This window comes from Rhinolophus sinicus, chromosome 5, assembly GCF_057876585.1.
Source record: "Rhinolophus sinicus isolate RSI-liver-muscle chromosome 5, RSI-T2T, whole genome shotgun sequence".
NCBI lineage: Eukaryota > Metazoa > Chordata > Mammalia > Chiroptera > Rhinolophidae > Rhinolophus > Rhinolophus sinicus.
In genome coordinates this window covers 27,064,688-27,080,149 of record NC_142505.1, presented here as the reverse complement: position 1 = coordinate 27,080,149, position 15,462 = coordinate 27,064,688, and the positions used below count along the sequence as shown (strand labels likewise).

Here is a 15,462-nt window from a genome sequence, read left to right as displayed (position 1 = left end):
TTTGACCACTGCTGGCTTAGAGCAGCATTGTCCAGTAGACCTTTCTGTGGTGATGGAAATAGTCTATATCTGCATTGACCCCAAAATGGTAACTTCTAGCCATATGTGGCTATTGAGCATTTGAATTGTGGCTCCTATGACCGAGAAATTTTAAATTGTATTTAATCTTAATTAAACCTAGCTGTTCTAGAGTGTTTTGTTTTTATGAATTTAAAGAACAGGTGGAAAGGGAGTGGTTGAACAAACAAACCGGAAAAATAAGAGATTGTGACGGGAGAGTAGGAGACATGAATCAGTGATTCCATCAGGAATAAAAGAATTTTGGCTGATGAATAGGATTTTGGGTGTGATTGATAACAGAATGCAGAAAGATACACAGTTAAGAAAATCTGAGGTCCGGATTGGATGAGTCCCCCGGTTAAATAGAATTTGTTGATCATGGACCTGAAGTGTCCGCAATGAAAAGCTGAAAGAAAGAAGTGTTAGGTTGAGAGTATGGTGGGGCGGCTAAGAGTTTCATGGCAGTGACAATAGAGAAGACCAAGGTGTGGGGACAAAAATGTCTAAGACGGGTGATAACAGTGAAGGCTAGAGAGTAAGACAACCAGATGCATACTCTGATATTTAAAGAATAGAAGAAAAACACAAGCACTATCTTATACAAACTTTATTGCTCTTTAAAACTGAATAAACTACAGTGCTTTAAAGGTATGCAAGTATTGCTTCGAAATTTGAGAACTGAACTGATTCCCTCTCATTAGTTGATCAAAAATACAACAAAAACTTTGGCACTCAGACATTTAACATTTGAGGTTTTGGACTAAATAAGGAACTATCTTCAAAGTCCATGACATAATTTGTGATTTTGCTGATCACTTTGAACAATATACACCTAGAGCTTGGGGTTTAGAGTTAGTTACTTACCCAGTCACTCAGCTTAAGCCACCATCAGTTCTCTAATCATGATCTCATACACATTTTTATCTAAAAAATTAAATATAGCGATGGTATAAGGGATCCACAAACAATAGGGTATACCCTACTGTGAATGTCAAGAATTTATTTTATTCAAATACATAAGGAGTTTCAAAAGATCCTCAGCCTGTCTTCAAAAATCATTCATTCTAGCATTCCCCACTTAAAGGAAAAAGAAAAATGCCAGAGGTTTATAATTAAAACATCTTAATTTGAATAATTACTAATTTCCAAGATACAGTTTGACTAAAATTAAGGTTTTTAGGCAGTATAAGAAATCTATTAACAGTGCGCAAGTCCAGTTATTTATATTTAAAAGAAAGAGGAAAAAAATCACAAAATACAGTTTTGAAGAAATGTTCATGATCTAGAGTCCTGTCAACAGAATATTCTATGGCAATAGTTCAACACCCTTGTGTAGTAGCTTATGGATGCTCTTGGAGCATTATAAGTGGGTGTAGGATGAGTTTAAACAGCATCCGACAACTGCTTCATTCTATTTGCTTCATACTTTTTTTTTTAGAACTGCGTCTGGAATCCTTTTTTTGCTTGAAAACAGGTGAATTCAAGAAACACAAATCTGTAAAAGGGTCCCCTCTTCTCAGTTTCCTATAAAGGTAAAAAGAGACTGTTAGCATCCCAATACTAACCTTAGTCTTCAGTATAAAGTTACTGTAAAATGTGCCAGTGAAAGGTGAGTTCCCACAAATTAAATACTTACGAACTAAGCGTGGGTTCCTTGTAGTTCACACTAGCTGTGCACCTACGCTTAGGCAGAGACACTGCTGGGCTTTCTTTATTCTTTTTTGGAGGTAGAGAAAGTTTTCTGATTTGCACTACAGGATGCAAGGAGACATTGGTGATATCCTTCAGGCTAAAATGAGGTGACTGGTGAGTTTCAGGTAATGCACCTACAAAAACAGCTTTTACTGAATATGGTTCCAAAAAAAAACACCACCAACAAACCATAGGAAATAAAATTGTATGCAATTACACATCCTAAATATATACAAAATCCAGCACTTTATAAGATTTTTTTTAACCTGTTCATTTTTTCACCCCAGATAACATTGAAATATTAATTATTGTAGATGTGGAAAATTGACACAAGTTTACTAAAACTTAAAATTGTTAGAAATTAAAAAAGGATTAATTTTCTAGGATAGCTTGGGCATAATGAATTAAACTATAGAATTTCATTTTTAGTCACATCTTGCTCTTTAGAATCATTAAAACCATCTCTTTCAGTACGAAAGTTTATCAAGTGGCTCCCTATAATCTTATAATGCTACTTAAACTCATTCTATTAATACATGAGAATTCTAAACCATAGCCTCTGTGTAAACCAGGAAAAAGGGGGTTCCCTCTAGTAAAGCTAGTAGGTTCAAGTTACCCAGTGTTTTTCCTGTCATAAGCAAATTATTCTACTTTGGAGCTACATCTATATTGGGAGACAGGTGCCCAGCACAGAGTAAGGTCACTGCAAGACAAACAATTTCTTCAAATAGCTTTAAAAAGCAAATCATTCCACAAGAAAAAATTGTAACTGTAAAATGACTATTTAACAACCATGTTCTCCGGGGTTATCTGAGTTTCAAATACTCTTTTTTGTCTCCACATAAGCATACTATATTACACAAATTATTCCAACGTTACGAAAAGTATGGTTAAGCAAGAACATCAGTTGCTATGTTCTGGAACAATGCTTCTCAAACTTGAATGTATATACAAACCCCCGAGGAACTTGTCTTTAAAAAGATGCAGATTCTAATTCAAGGGTGTGGGGGAACAGCCTTAGATTCTGCAATTCTACAAAGTTTCCAGGTAATGCCGATGCTGCTGGTCCAGGGACAATACCCCGAGTAGCACTGTTTTAGAATGGACTTTTTTTTTCTTTTAAAAACTTAGGAAGTTTTCAAGTATACACAGAGATGGAGGCAACAGTATAATGAATCCACAGTTACCTAGCTTCAGTAATTATCAAAATTTTGCCAATCTTGTTTGCTTTACTCTAACATCATTATAACATATTACCACCTAACTAGTTGACCCTGGAAAGTCATTTAACTCTGGCTTTAGTGTCCTGATACCCACACTTCAGAGTTGTTCCTAGTAGGATTAAATGAAATATGACAAAATTTTGAGACTGCTACAGCCTGACTGTATATGTTGGTTTTACCATACTAATGAAAATTCCCAGATGAGTATCTTTGTGGGCAGGTGCAGGCGGTATCACCAGCCTCTGAACCATGCTGACTTTTGCTCTAACAAAAGATTTTCTAAGCCACAGTTTTTAGATGTTTTGCAAATGTCTTACAAAAGAATACTAAGCCTGTCAATTGAGGGAAGAGTTTTTTGGTCTTATTAGGCGACCTTCACTAAGTAGAAAATGACCTAAAATCATGGTTCCTGTCAAATTGAATATAAAACAAAGCCATTATAGTGACAAGTCACTGGATTCAAGCTGGATTTCATTTTCAAGGGGACATTACAGGTGAGTGTATAAAAGATATTTTAACTCAGCCTAACTCCACAGTTTATTCCTCACCTTGGAAGCCTTCCTTTACTGAAAGTAAAAATGGTTTCTCCTTAACAAGTAGTATTTGTTCTTAAAGAGGATTTAAATTAGCTGAAAGCAGGTCAGAACAACACAACTGTGATTTCTACCCTCAGTGCCCCACTATTTAATCAGACTGCTGTTACTTCCCTCAGAGACAGATGGTAAGTCTCTAACCTCCCCCAGAGAAACAGATGGCAAATGCAGTATATAAGCATCGGGAGTGATCATTTATCATAAACATTGAAAGTGCAGGCAAACAAGTAGATCACTTACTGGTAGGAGTTTCTGTTGACTGAACACCCTCGGTCTCTTTTTCATTCCTACATTTTAGAGTTCTTTTAGATCGAGGCCTGGTGACTGGGCTCCTATTTGATTCGGAAAGACCTTGAATGTCCTTGCAAGTGGGCAAATAGAGGTCATCAGAATCATCTCCTGAATCACTTGATTCACAGATGCTCACTTCGGAGTCACTGCTGTTTTCTTCTCTCTCAGAATCGTTGCTCATTTTTTGTCGGAAAGGAGTGAGGTGAACACCCTCTTCTGAATTAAAATTGTAAGCATCACCAGAAGTGACAAAATCATCCAACTTCTTTTTGGAAACTGTTTTTTTATTTTCACTTTTTCTCTCTTTATACTTAGATACAGATTTTGATTTTATCCTGTTAGCTTTTCTTTTCTCTTCTCTTTTTCTTCTTTGTGCATCTCTACACTTACTTTTAGTTTGTTCAGATTTATATTCTAAAAAAATGTCTTCTTTTGTTTTAGATCTTCCTTGGTGAATCAGCTTTGGTGATAAGTTAATTTGATCTTTGTTCCATTGACAAACATTTTGTCCAACATTTTCAGACACGTGCATGTTTACTAGTGGGTCTACAGATCGAATTGTTTCCAATTCAAAAGACTGTTCTGATAAATGACTGATTTCAAAATTATCCAAAGTACTGAATTCGCATAAATCATTAAAATGTTTCTTTAAATTGCGACGGAGAGATACAGTTCTAGGTAAGACATTATCAGTAGATTTATGTTCGTCTGAATCCAAATCAAATCCCAGTCTGTCTTGAGGGATAGTAGGTATTTGCTCTGAGAATTTAAAAAGTAAATGAGAAAAATAGTTTTACTCTATGGAAATTTTAATTTCAAGAATCTTAGAATTCAAAGTTAAAAATAGAATAAAGGAAACCATTCTGTAGTTTCCCCATATTTAAGTAAATAAAAATCTGGGGCACTTCATATTACCATCTATTTATTTGGCATTGATCACTTGCTGGCTTATATCTGATCCGTGATAGAATCTTACATAACTTTAAAAAATATTCTAACTTGGGTTTTATGTGCTCCTGGTTTAAAGATAACTAGTAGTCTATATGTATCTTATGTGTACAGGATACAGGATTCCAAAGTAGGACAAATACACCAAGAAAGTGATGGGAGCTAAGTTGTTCTTTAAAAAATGAGTAAAATGGGACAATTGGAAAACCTTTCAGGTAAGAAATATAATCTGTATTTTCAATAAAAGTGAGGATACTTGGTTTAGCTTAGTTGAACTCTATCCCTGCTTCAAGCTTAGTTCAAGTAGAGAGGATTGATATTGGAATACAGGGACATACCAATTTAAAAGTAGAAGGGGATCATTTTGGAGGTCAGCTTTGAGTTTAAATCCTAACTCTTACCATCTGGGCTACTTCTTATGAGATACTTTCCTTCTTTGAGTCTTTGAGTAAAATGGGACCCTATAATCCAAGGTTGTTCTGAAGCTTAAGTGTACCTATATTCCAAGGTGGTTGTGAAGGTTGAGACTATATATGTAAAATGCCTAACATAGAGCTTGACACAGTCTGGCTCAGTAAATTGTAGCCACAGTTGTAGCCAAGGTTTCTGATTATAGATTTTGCAAAATAAACGGATGTATTTTAAATCTCTTATTATTCTGTATAAAATAAATAGATTTGCTGTGGGTAGAAGCATACCAGGGAAGCAGATTTGAAAAGTGAAAAGGAAAATTGGAAATTTGAATTATGTTACTTGTTCTCAAAGATCTCATCTTGCCCGTAATCATATTCTCAGATTTTCACTTGAATTACCTTGCATTTGGAATGATTCTCCTTGTCCTGGAAGGTGATCTTCCTGAAGAGGAACTTGCCTTAGAAAATACCATTGAAAAAACAGAAATTTATTTAACAATTACGCAATAACAATAAATGTAAGATTTTTTTCTTAAAATTAAGATTTTTTCTTTCCGTCAGTATTATTTCATAATTCCATTCTAAATTAATACATCTGTTCTATTTCAAAGGAAACCAAAACACATTTATACTGATTACATGGAGGCTGATTTGTTACGACTGACATTCAACTCCTACTAGAATACCTTAACATATCAAACTGGACAGTTCCTCCTTAAAAATATGCCATAACTCGTAATTTCATTTAACTGGAAAACTAGCCAATCAGAATTATTTATAAAATACATTAAGGAAATGTAGTTTGATTATTCAGCTCTTTAGGAGTCTGCTTTATTATCAGCTAAGTTGTAATTTTTTTGATGGTAAATGCTTTTATGGTGCTTAACTACTGATTCCTCTGAAGTAAACACTTCATTTTTTTAAAAAAACATGTCCTCCTTTGGTTCATGGAAAAAGAAATTTTCTTTATGTTCTAATACTATTACTGGTTGTTTCATTTTAATTATTTTATTTTTAAGACTTCTTTAAAATTTTCACCTCTAGACATCAAAATTTAAATAGTTTTAGGTAAAAGAGTCATGGGAATCAACTAATTACGATTTTAGAAATCTTATAAAAACTCAATTACCTCATCTTACTTTTTGCCTATTACATAAATTTTTTGTCAAATCGTCAAAGTTCAACAGTTTTAAAACTATTCATGGTTAAAATTAATATGGAGATAGAAATCATATTTGCGATTACTTCTGAGAGGAAGGGAGCATACACTCAAAAGGGATCTGAGGGAATGGCTTATGGCAGTTGTTCCTACTAGAGGACGATTATATCCCCCCAGGGGATATTTGTCAATGTCTGGAAACATTTCTGGTTCTCATAACTGGGGGAGAGGAGTGCTACTAGCATTTGTGGGTAGAGGCCAATGATGCTGCTAAATATCCCACAATGCTTAGGACAGCTCTCTACAACAAAGAATGATTTGGCCCAAATGTCAAAGTGTTAAGACTGCGAAGGCCGAGGTAGAGTGATGTCAGTGCTCTATGTCTTAATTGAGGTTTCGGTCCACAGGTATATACATTAATCAAACTCATTGAACTGTATAATAAACACCTGTGCATTTTACTGTATGTAATTATATCTCAATAACTCATCAGCAAACAGTACACTTGATCCGAGAGAAGGGCAAAAGTGTACATGGGATCTGATTGTATTTAAGAATAAACTGGTTCAGGAAGACAGTGTGACAGTGGTGTTCAATATGTTTTATTATATTTCTTTTCTAAATCAGACTATTTGTAGTACTAGCAAAATACCATCATTTGAATAACCAATCCTTCTTAGAATGAAAATTTGATACAAGAAAAGTATAACTGAAGTGAATATTTTAAAATTCTAGAAAAGCTTCTTATTCCTAAGACATCAAAACAGTAACTAAATATAAGAAGGTTTTGGCTTGGCTATATACAACAGAATTTCAAAATATCAAATATTCTTAAATACGTTCTCAGTAGGGAGAACATCAGACTCTAAATATGAGTCAATATGATGCAAATATTCTTTTATAAATGGATCACAGAATTAAATCTTTCTTGGTATTAATAATCATAATAATGAATTTGATACTAACGGTAAATCCTTCACAAATAAATCCCCAGAGTTGTCACTATTGGAGTCCATTCCACAAGGATATACTTCATGGTTCTGTTAATATATTAAAACAAAGAAAACACTGGTAAAACGGAAATATTTGTAACAAAGCATTCATTTATTCAATAAAAAACACTTACTGACAGGCTACCATGTTGCCAGGCACTGTTCTGGGAACTGGGTCTAGTAGCAAAAAAGAGATTAAGTCCTGCCCTCTTAAAGCTTACATTCTAGCATAGGGAGAGAAACTTTCAAAAAGGAAAAGATATATACCGGGGGTGCCAAAAAATGTATACAAGTGGATACTTTGGTCAATGTTGCTCAAGCAGTAGTTCGCTGTAATCAGAAGTGTCTGGACACTGATGATAACCACTTTGAGCACCTCTTGTAATTGCAGAAGTCAAACGTGTCTTGTGTTCATCTTTTGTTATGGGTATATATAGAGTATTACAGTTTTAAGTTTTCCTTTCTTAAAATGTGTATACATTTTTTGACACCCTGCATATGTATCTGTATCTATATATCTATATCATTTCAGTAGTGTTAAGTGCTATGAAGGAAATACTCAGGATGAAGTGACAGAGAGTAACTGAGGTAGAGGGTTCTTTTAGATAGGGCGACTTTCATCTGAAATCTGAACAATGCAAAGGAGTCAGGCATTGAAAGAGCAGGGGGAAGAGAAAACTGGAAATAGCAAATATAAAAGTCATGATGTAGGGAAAATCTTGCTGTGTTTAGAAAAGAAAGGCCATTGTGGCTGGAACATAGTCACTGAAAAGAACAGTAGGAGATGTGCATGCAGAGGCCAGAAAACATAGGGCCTTGAGAGCCATGAGTTTGGATTTTAGTCTAAGTGTGATGGAAAGTCACTTAAATATTAAGCAGGGAATAAAATGATCTAAATTTTAAAAAGATCAGTCTGGCCACTGTGTGAGACATGGATTGAAAAGAGCCAAGGGCAGGTGTTAGGAAGGCACAGTAAATCAAGGAAGACATGATATTAGACAGGACTGGAATCCTGTGGCTATGGAGGTGAAGCTGAGTCGATCTTGAGATAACAAAGTGTGCTCAGATTGAATAGGAGTGGAGGTGGGGACAAGGAGAGGGTAGCCTCTTAAGGTTTTGACTTTAGCAAATGGGTAGGCTGTTTTACTGAGACGCATAACAGAGGAATGTAGAAGTACACAATATGTTTGGGAGGAGGAAAAGAGAGTTGTGTTTTGTACAAAATATGTTTGAGATCCTTTATAAATATTTAAGTGGATATATGAAGCAGTAGCTCTCTCTCTTTTTCTGTGTGTGTGTGTCTTTAGGTCTTGACCGATAAATTTGGAAGTTACCAGCAGATAGACTGTATTTAAAGCTATAGGAGAGGATAAGATACAAAGTGTGATCACAAAACACAATGAATGTTTAAATAAAAAAAAATTTATTACTGTAAAAGACACATTGCCATTAATCCCCCTCAAAATACACCCCATCTCTTCAAACACACTTATCCCAACATTCTTTCCTCTTTCTGAAGCAGTTCTGGAAGTCTTCTTTTATGAATTTCTCTAGTTGCGCTGTCATGTCTGCTTGGATGTCATGAATTGATTCAAAACGTTTTCCTTTCATGGTCATTTTGACTTTGGGGAAGAGCCAGAAGTCACACAGTACCAGATCCGGTGAATAAGGTGATGAGGATACACTATAATGTTTTTATTTGACAGAAATTGCAGTACCAGAAGCAATATGTGATGTGGAATATTGTCATTATGGAGGATAAAGTAAAGACACTCAGAAAGAAGACTTCCAGAACTGTTTCAGAAAGTGACAGGAACCATGGTATAAGAGTGTTCAAGGGGGCCGGCCTGGTGGCTCAGGCAGTTGGAGCTCCGTGCTCCTAACTCCGAAGGCTGACGGTTTGATTCCCACATGGGCCAGTGGGCTCTCAACCACAAGGTTGCCAGTTCAACTCCTCGAGTCCTGCAAGGGATGGTGGGCTGTGCCCCCTGCAACTAGCAATGGCAACTGGACCTGGAGCTGAGCTGCGCCCTCCTCAACTAAGACTGACTGAAAGGACAACAACTTGAAGCTGAACGGCACCCTCCAAAACTAAGATTAAAGGACACCTTGACTTGGGGAAGAAAAAAAGTCCTGGAAGTACACACTGTTCCCCAATAAAATCCTTAAAAAAGAAAAAAAAAGAAAAAAAGTGTTCAAAGTGAGGGGGATTAATGGCAATGTGTCTTTTACTGTAATACATTTTTTTAAATTAAACATTCACTATATCTTTTGATCACACCTCGTAAGATGGATCTAAGACAACTGACATTTAAAAGTAAAGAAGCCAGCAAAAGAGACAGATATGGAACAGTCAGAAAGGTAGAAAGAAAACTAGGAGAATATGGCGGTGAGAAAGGTAAGAGATCAAAGTATTTCCAGCAAGGCGTAAATCCTGTGTTGTATATTAATTACTTCAAGGTCAAAAAGAAAGAAGTGACCACTGAATATGGCAACATGGAATTTTCGGTGACTTTGACACACATTGACAATTAAATGGCATGGGTAAAGGCCCGGTAAGAGTTCAAAAGTGAATGGAAGCTGAGGAAATGAACACAGTAAGTGCTCAGTTCTCTTTGGATAAGTTCTGCTGGGAACAGAAGCACAGAAATGAGCATGGAGAGATACGAGATCAGGAGAGATTTCATTTATTTTCTTTTCCTCTTAAGGTTGAGGATTCTAAAGCACTTTTGTATGATAACTAGAATGATTCAGCAGAGAGGGAGATACATGTTGGAAGAGAGCATAAACTTTCAGGAGCCAAGTCCTAGCGGAGATGAAAAGAAGGGAATTGTGTTCGCTTCGGCAGCACATATACTAAAATTGGAAAAGAAGGGAATTGATGCGTAAGAGGAGGGCCTGGACTTAGGAACAGGGACACTTCTGTCACTGCAACAAGAGGGAAGATAGAGAACACAAATATAGATAAAGGCAGATTTGCAGGCTTGTATTAGGAAGCTGAGAGTTCTAGTCTGATTCCTTAGAAAGCACTGTAATTCATTTCAGTTGTTTTTTGATATTTGTTGCACATATAATATGCTAATGTTATAATGAATAGGTTAAAATTGGTCATCAGAAACAAAATGACTAGAAATTTAATCCTGAAAATTTATTATCAGTATAGCTAATGTTCTAAAACTAGTATTATTACTGAAGGTAAATAAAGGAGACTATTTAACTACAGAGTGATATAATTTAAAAAGATTATTAAAAAGATCCATTGTAAAATTCAGGGACTCAAAGGCTATTAGAAATTAATTTCGGATTAATCTTTATAAGCTAACAATTGGTAGGCAAGAAAAACGTTCTTCTTATTAATCCATTTTAAGCTTCTCCATCACTGCTAAATTGACTTGATAAATATGGAAGTATGAGTGTAGAGAGATGGTTGAGAATGAGTGACATATGCAACAAGTATATGGCAGAAAACAAACTTTGATGTTGTAAATGTAAGAACACTTTTGCCCAGCAACTAACAACATGTTTTCACAAATACTCAAAAGTCATCGATAAATATCAGAAGGCCTGCAATAACAATTTCCCCCCCACTGTTTTTGTTATTATCTTATTGGGTACTTAACGTTACACTATTCTATGTGTGTTTTCAGCAAAAACTTGGGAAAGGGAAGAGGAAGATTCACATGTCTCTGGAGGGATTTTTTTCCCCTCACCGGTTGACCAAACAAGGAAAAGGACAAAATTAGGAAAGATTACATTCTGAAAGCAAATTATTTTTTAAAATAATCTAACCCTCACATGAAGGTAAAGAAATCATATCTAATCTTTATAGAGACTATTTTCTACCACACTGTATATGTATATATTGCGTATATGTGAGTATACATATGTATGTTTATTACACATATAAGCATATGTATGTATATACACACACACACAACACATTCTATGTATCATATATAGAAAAAATATGGAGTCACCTTAGTTGCAGGGAAGCAAGAACTCTTTCACTGACTTCTCCTATCAACAGAGAGGTGACTAATTTTCTGAAGTCCATATCCCTCCCCTAATAACTATGGCCTGGCTTTCTCCTCTGGTCTCCTACAACATAACTGTCTTCCTGGCATAGCAAACTAATGGACACCTGGGAAGAAAGTAAACTGTTCTGTTAACACCTGACATTCAGCACTGCTTTTCTCTTTCTCTGTCTGCCCCATGAGTTTCCCTGGCAATGACTTCTGGGAAAAGGAAAGGAGAAATTAGCTTATCATTACGCTTCTCATCATTAGTGTGCAATGAGACACAAAGAATATCCTAAAACAAGCTTTCTCCACGTCTGTTATATTTTGTCTGGCTCTTCTATACAGCATCAGACTCAAGCCGAATCAGATTAAAATGTGGACAGCAAAATGTTCAGGACATTTCTTGTTTGGGAGTTTAATGTACAGTCTTCTTTATTTAGTCCTCTAGTAGGTAAAAATGATTCTCTAAAAAGCACTTAAATTCTTCCTACTCCCAAATTAAGGTCGTTCTTATAAAAACTCCACTGGATGTAGCAAAACTACATAGAAAAGCTAAGATTTATAGCACTGATTAAAACTTTTGGACTAATCTCCTTCAACTACCACTCTTAGACTTTTAGTTTAGTTGTCCTATCTTTGATTCACTTAGCTCAACATTCAAAAGGACCAGCAGTGCAAAAGGCTAACCTATTTCTTCTCTACCTTGTCTTGCTACCATGTTTCCCCGAAAATAATACCAGGTCTTATATTAATTTTTGCTCCAAAAGATACAGTAAGGGCTTATGTTCAGGGAATGTCATACTGAAAAATCTTGCTAGGGCTTATTTTCCAGTTAAGTCTTATTTTCGGGGAAACATGGTACATGCTTTCAAAACCAAGTTACACAGGTACAAGTCTCAATCACCTATATGCCTGAAGCGTTCTTAACTGCCCACACACAATAGCTGTGCTGGAGCACTGAAGAAAGATGTTTTGATCAATTATAACAGATCAGTAATTAAATCATATAATTGATCTATTTCATAGATTTACAATTGATCTACTAATTCGTAGCTTTAACAATTTTTCCTAAGAAATTCAGCCTCTGTAATGAAAATACCTGAGTAGGTTCTTCTGTTTGTTGTGAAGTAAGTTTTTCTTTCAATGCATATAACTGACATGTGAGGTAGTAACATTCTTTTCTCAGCTGTAGGATGATGTCTTGGGCTTCTCTTACTTTGGATTTTTCATTTTCCAAAGCTAAAACTAACATTCTGTTGTTGTCTTGGTAGTTTTTTAGCAGTGTAGAAGTGTTAGCTAAAAGAGGATAAAAAATATTTTATTAGTTATTAAATCTAAACTTTAAAAAGTGATGCAAAAGGACAACATGAAAATCTTACTGATTATTTGGCACGGCGCAGCCATAAAAGACTTTCGTTTGCCAATCTCTGCCAAGTTTTTATTCCTTTTTTCTTTCATTCGTTTCTTTATATCTTCAAGACTATCTTGAAAGGACTTTTTGAGGATCCTTTCCTTGGCCATCTTCTGCCTAGGAATTTAAAACAATAAACATAATATCATCAAACATAAAAGAAGATCGAAAACACAGGCTATTCATAAGGAATGATTAAATAGAGACTTAGTAACTGAAGAATTAGCACAAAGTACATAGCTAACCTAGTAATAATCTAGATTTTACAGCTTTTAAATCTCAGTATTTTTGGCATATCATCCTCCTCAGGTACTTCATTGGGAAGGTCTAATAAATATGGATTTCCAACCCAAAGACTATTGTATGCTACTTATTTATTCTTTAACAAATACTCATTGGGGGCTTAACTATATAGTAGGTACTACGGGAAAAGCTTAAAATTGCATTTTGATATTATTATTTATGTTTCCTTCAGGCAATGTTTATGACCAACTTTTAGTGTTTATTAGGTTTATAGCATTAGTTTAGAGGCAATCATATATCTGGGCTTTGTTTTCCAGTTTTTCTCTATATTACTAATTTATCAGATTAGGTCACCTGAATACTTGTCTCCTCTTCCACACTCTTTTAACCCAATTATTACTTCAGATATGCACACACTCTCTAGAAAGTCAAAGTGATCTTCTGAGGTTTAAACTATGTAGGACTATATATAATTTTAACAAGCTGTTATAACAATGATAGAGTTAGAACCAGCAGGAACTGGGGCACAGGAAAACATCAGTTTTCTCAAAGTTATTCTAAAACTCTGGTCTGCTAACTCCCAGTACATGATGAATATAGTAAACCAGACTAAGTAATGATTGTTTTACACACAGTTAAAAGAAGCGAAGCATGCAATGACAGTGGAATACACTATTCAGTATATTAATAAGTCTACTCAAATCTTTCACTGCTGCAAATCAGATGTGCCTCAGTATTCTGCTACTAAGCCTGTCAAACTACTTTTCAGGAACATTGTATACCCTGGATTGCACTTTGTGGATCTTAAAATTGCAAAAACATAATTGTTTCCTACAACAATCTATGTAGATGGTTTTCACTACAAAGGCTACGTTCATAATCTCTTAGTCAAATATTTTCCTGAACCTTACATTTTTTTGAGTATTTCTCCAGTCCTTACTTATTTCCCTCTGTGCAGTGTCTGAGGTCTTAAATATAGATATTGTAGGTCTCATTTAAATATTTCCTTTATTTCCTAGTATAGATACAATATTTACTGGGATGTTTCCCGTAGAGCAAACACAACTATTTTTAATGCATTAATGTAAAGTGGGTTGTATAAAACAATTTAATCAACTTAAAATCATAAAATACTGCTATTACATTTAATCAACTTAAAATCACAAAAGACATTTGCCATATCATTAGTTTTATTTCCTGTGTAGGCCGATGGTGCTAACAGGGAGTGGGGTGGAGAGAACGAATGAAAACAGGTCAAGGTGCGGGATGACAGTCTCGCTCTGTATAGTATTTGGGTAAGGGGTCTGGATTCAAAAGAACCTAGACTATCTGATCTCTGTTACAATTCTTTGATCATTCCAGCCCCTGAGGCAGCCAGGTAGGTCCCTGGTCAGCACCGGCTTCTCCATGGTAACCCAGAAAGCCAAAGGGGAGAGCGTCAACGGTACTGCGCTGCACAAAGAGCTGCCAGTTTGGGCGCCCTTAGGTTGAGCCTGGCGTCTAACCACCGTAAATGCTTTATTTACACATCACTTAATTCACACAATTCTAGAAGGCAGGAGAGGAGGTTCGGGTTCCCATTTATTTAACAGAAGAGGAAATTAGATCATCGGAAAGCGCGGGTCGGGTGGCTGAGCAAAGAGAAAGGCACCCGGTCGGTCCGACTCGACAGCCTGAGCTTTTGGACACCAAACTTAGAGCGACAGAAAGACCCCTGAGGAAAGAAGAACATGGGTCACGATACGCCAGATCCACACCTGAAAATCCTGCGGCCTCTTTCTCCGAGGGGCTCCAGGAAAGCCAGGAGGCGGGGGAGAGGGGGTGCGTAGCCGGAAAAGGGCCAGGAGATCCGCCTCCCACAGGTACGTCCACAACGATATCTTGGCCACCACTTCTGCTGCAGCTGTCGCCCTCTTCCTCACATCCCAAGGCTGCGTGAAACTGTCCGGCTGAGTGTGCTCGGTGCTCCCACCCTCCGGGTCTAAGGCACGGTCTCCCGTTACCCGCCTACTACTGCGACCACATTCGAAATTCGCCGCCGCGATCACCCATTGGCTGGCTAGGAGGCGGTCACGTGAGGCATCGGCGCAGCCACACACGCAGCGCCCCACCGGGCGTCCTCACGTGACACACACTAGCCGAGACTCCACATCCGGGTATATTTCGGGCCCCGTCCCGGAGGGCGGAGCCCGTAGTCAGCCCGTGTGGGTGTGGTGACACGCCTCCGCTCCGAGTAGTTGGCTTGTAGAGGTGGAGCCACTCCCAGTCCTGCGAGGGGTGGGTATTTTAGGGCGTCCAAAAGCTTCCTCTTTTTTTAGTTTTAGCTTTCCGTCTTCGAGGTTGTGCTCAAGGGTTCCCTCTTGTGAGAATAATCTCTTTGGTTGGTTGCCCGCCCAAGCAGTGAACCTGCTGCACAGA

General features: G+C 36.8%; 1 protein-coding gene across 1 annotated transcript; it reads right to left on the bottom strand.

The window, feature by feature from the left end:
* Nucleotides 1-652: 652 nt before the first annotated feature.
* Nucleotides 653-15,088, bottom strand: SGO1 (shugoshin 1). Its single transcript, XM_019726039.3, has 8 exons — nt 14,802-15,088; nt 12,770-12,918; nt 12,490-12,686; nt 7,346-7,419; nt 5,620-5,678; nt 3,809-4,618; nt 1,697-1,886; nt 653-1,584 (listed from the first exon to the last, which is right to left on the bottom strand). The coding sequence occupies exons 2-8, from the start codon at nt 12,909-12,911 to the stop codon at nt 1,467-1,469; spliced, it is 1,590 nt and encodes a 529-aa protein (XP_019581598.3). The 5' UTR covers nt 12,912-12,918; nt 14,802-15,088; the 3' UTR covers nt 653-1,466.
* Between the last annotated feature and the right edge of the window lie 374 nt (nt 15,089-15,462).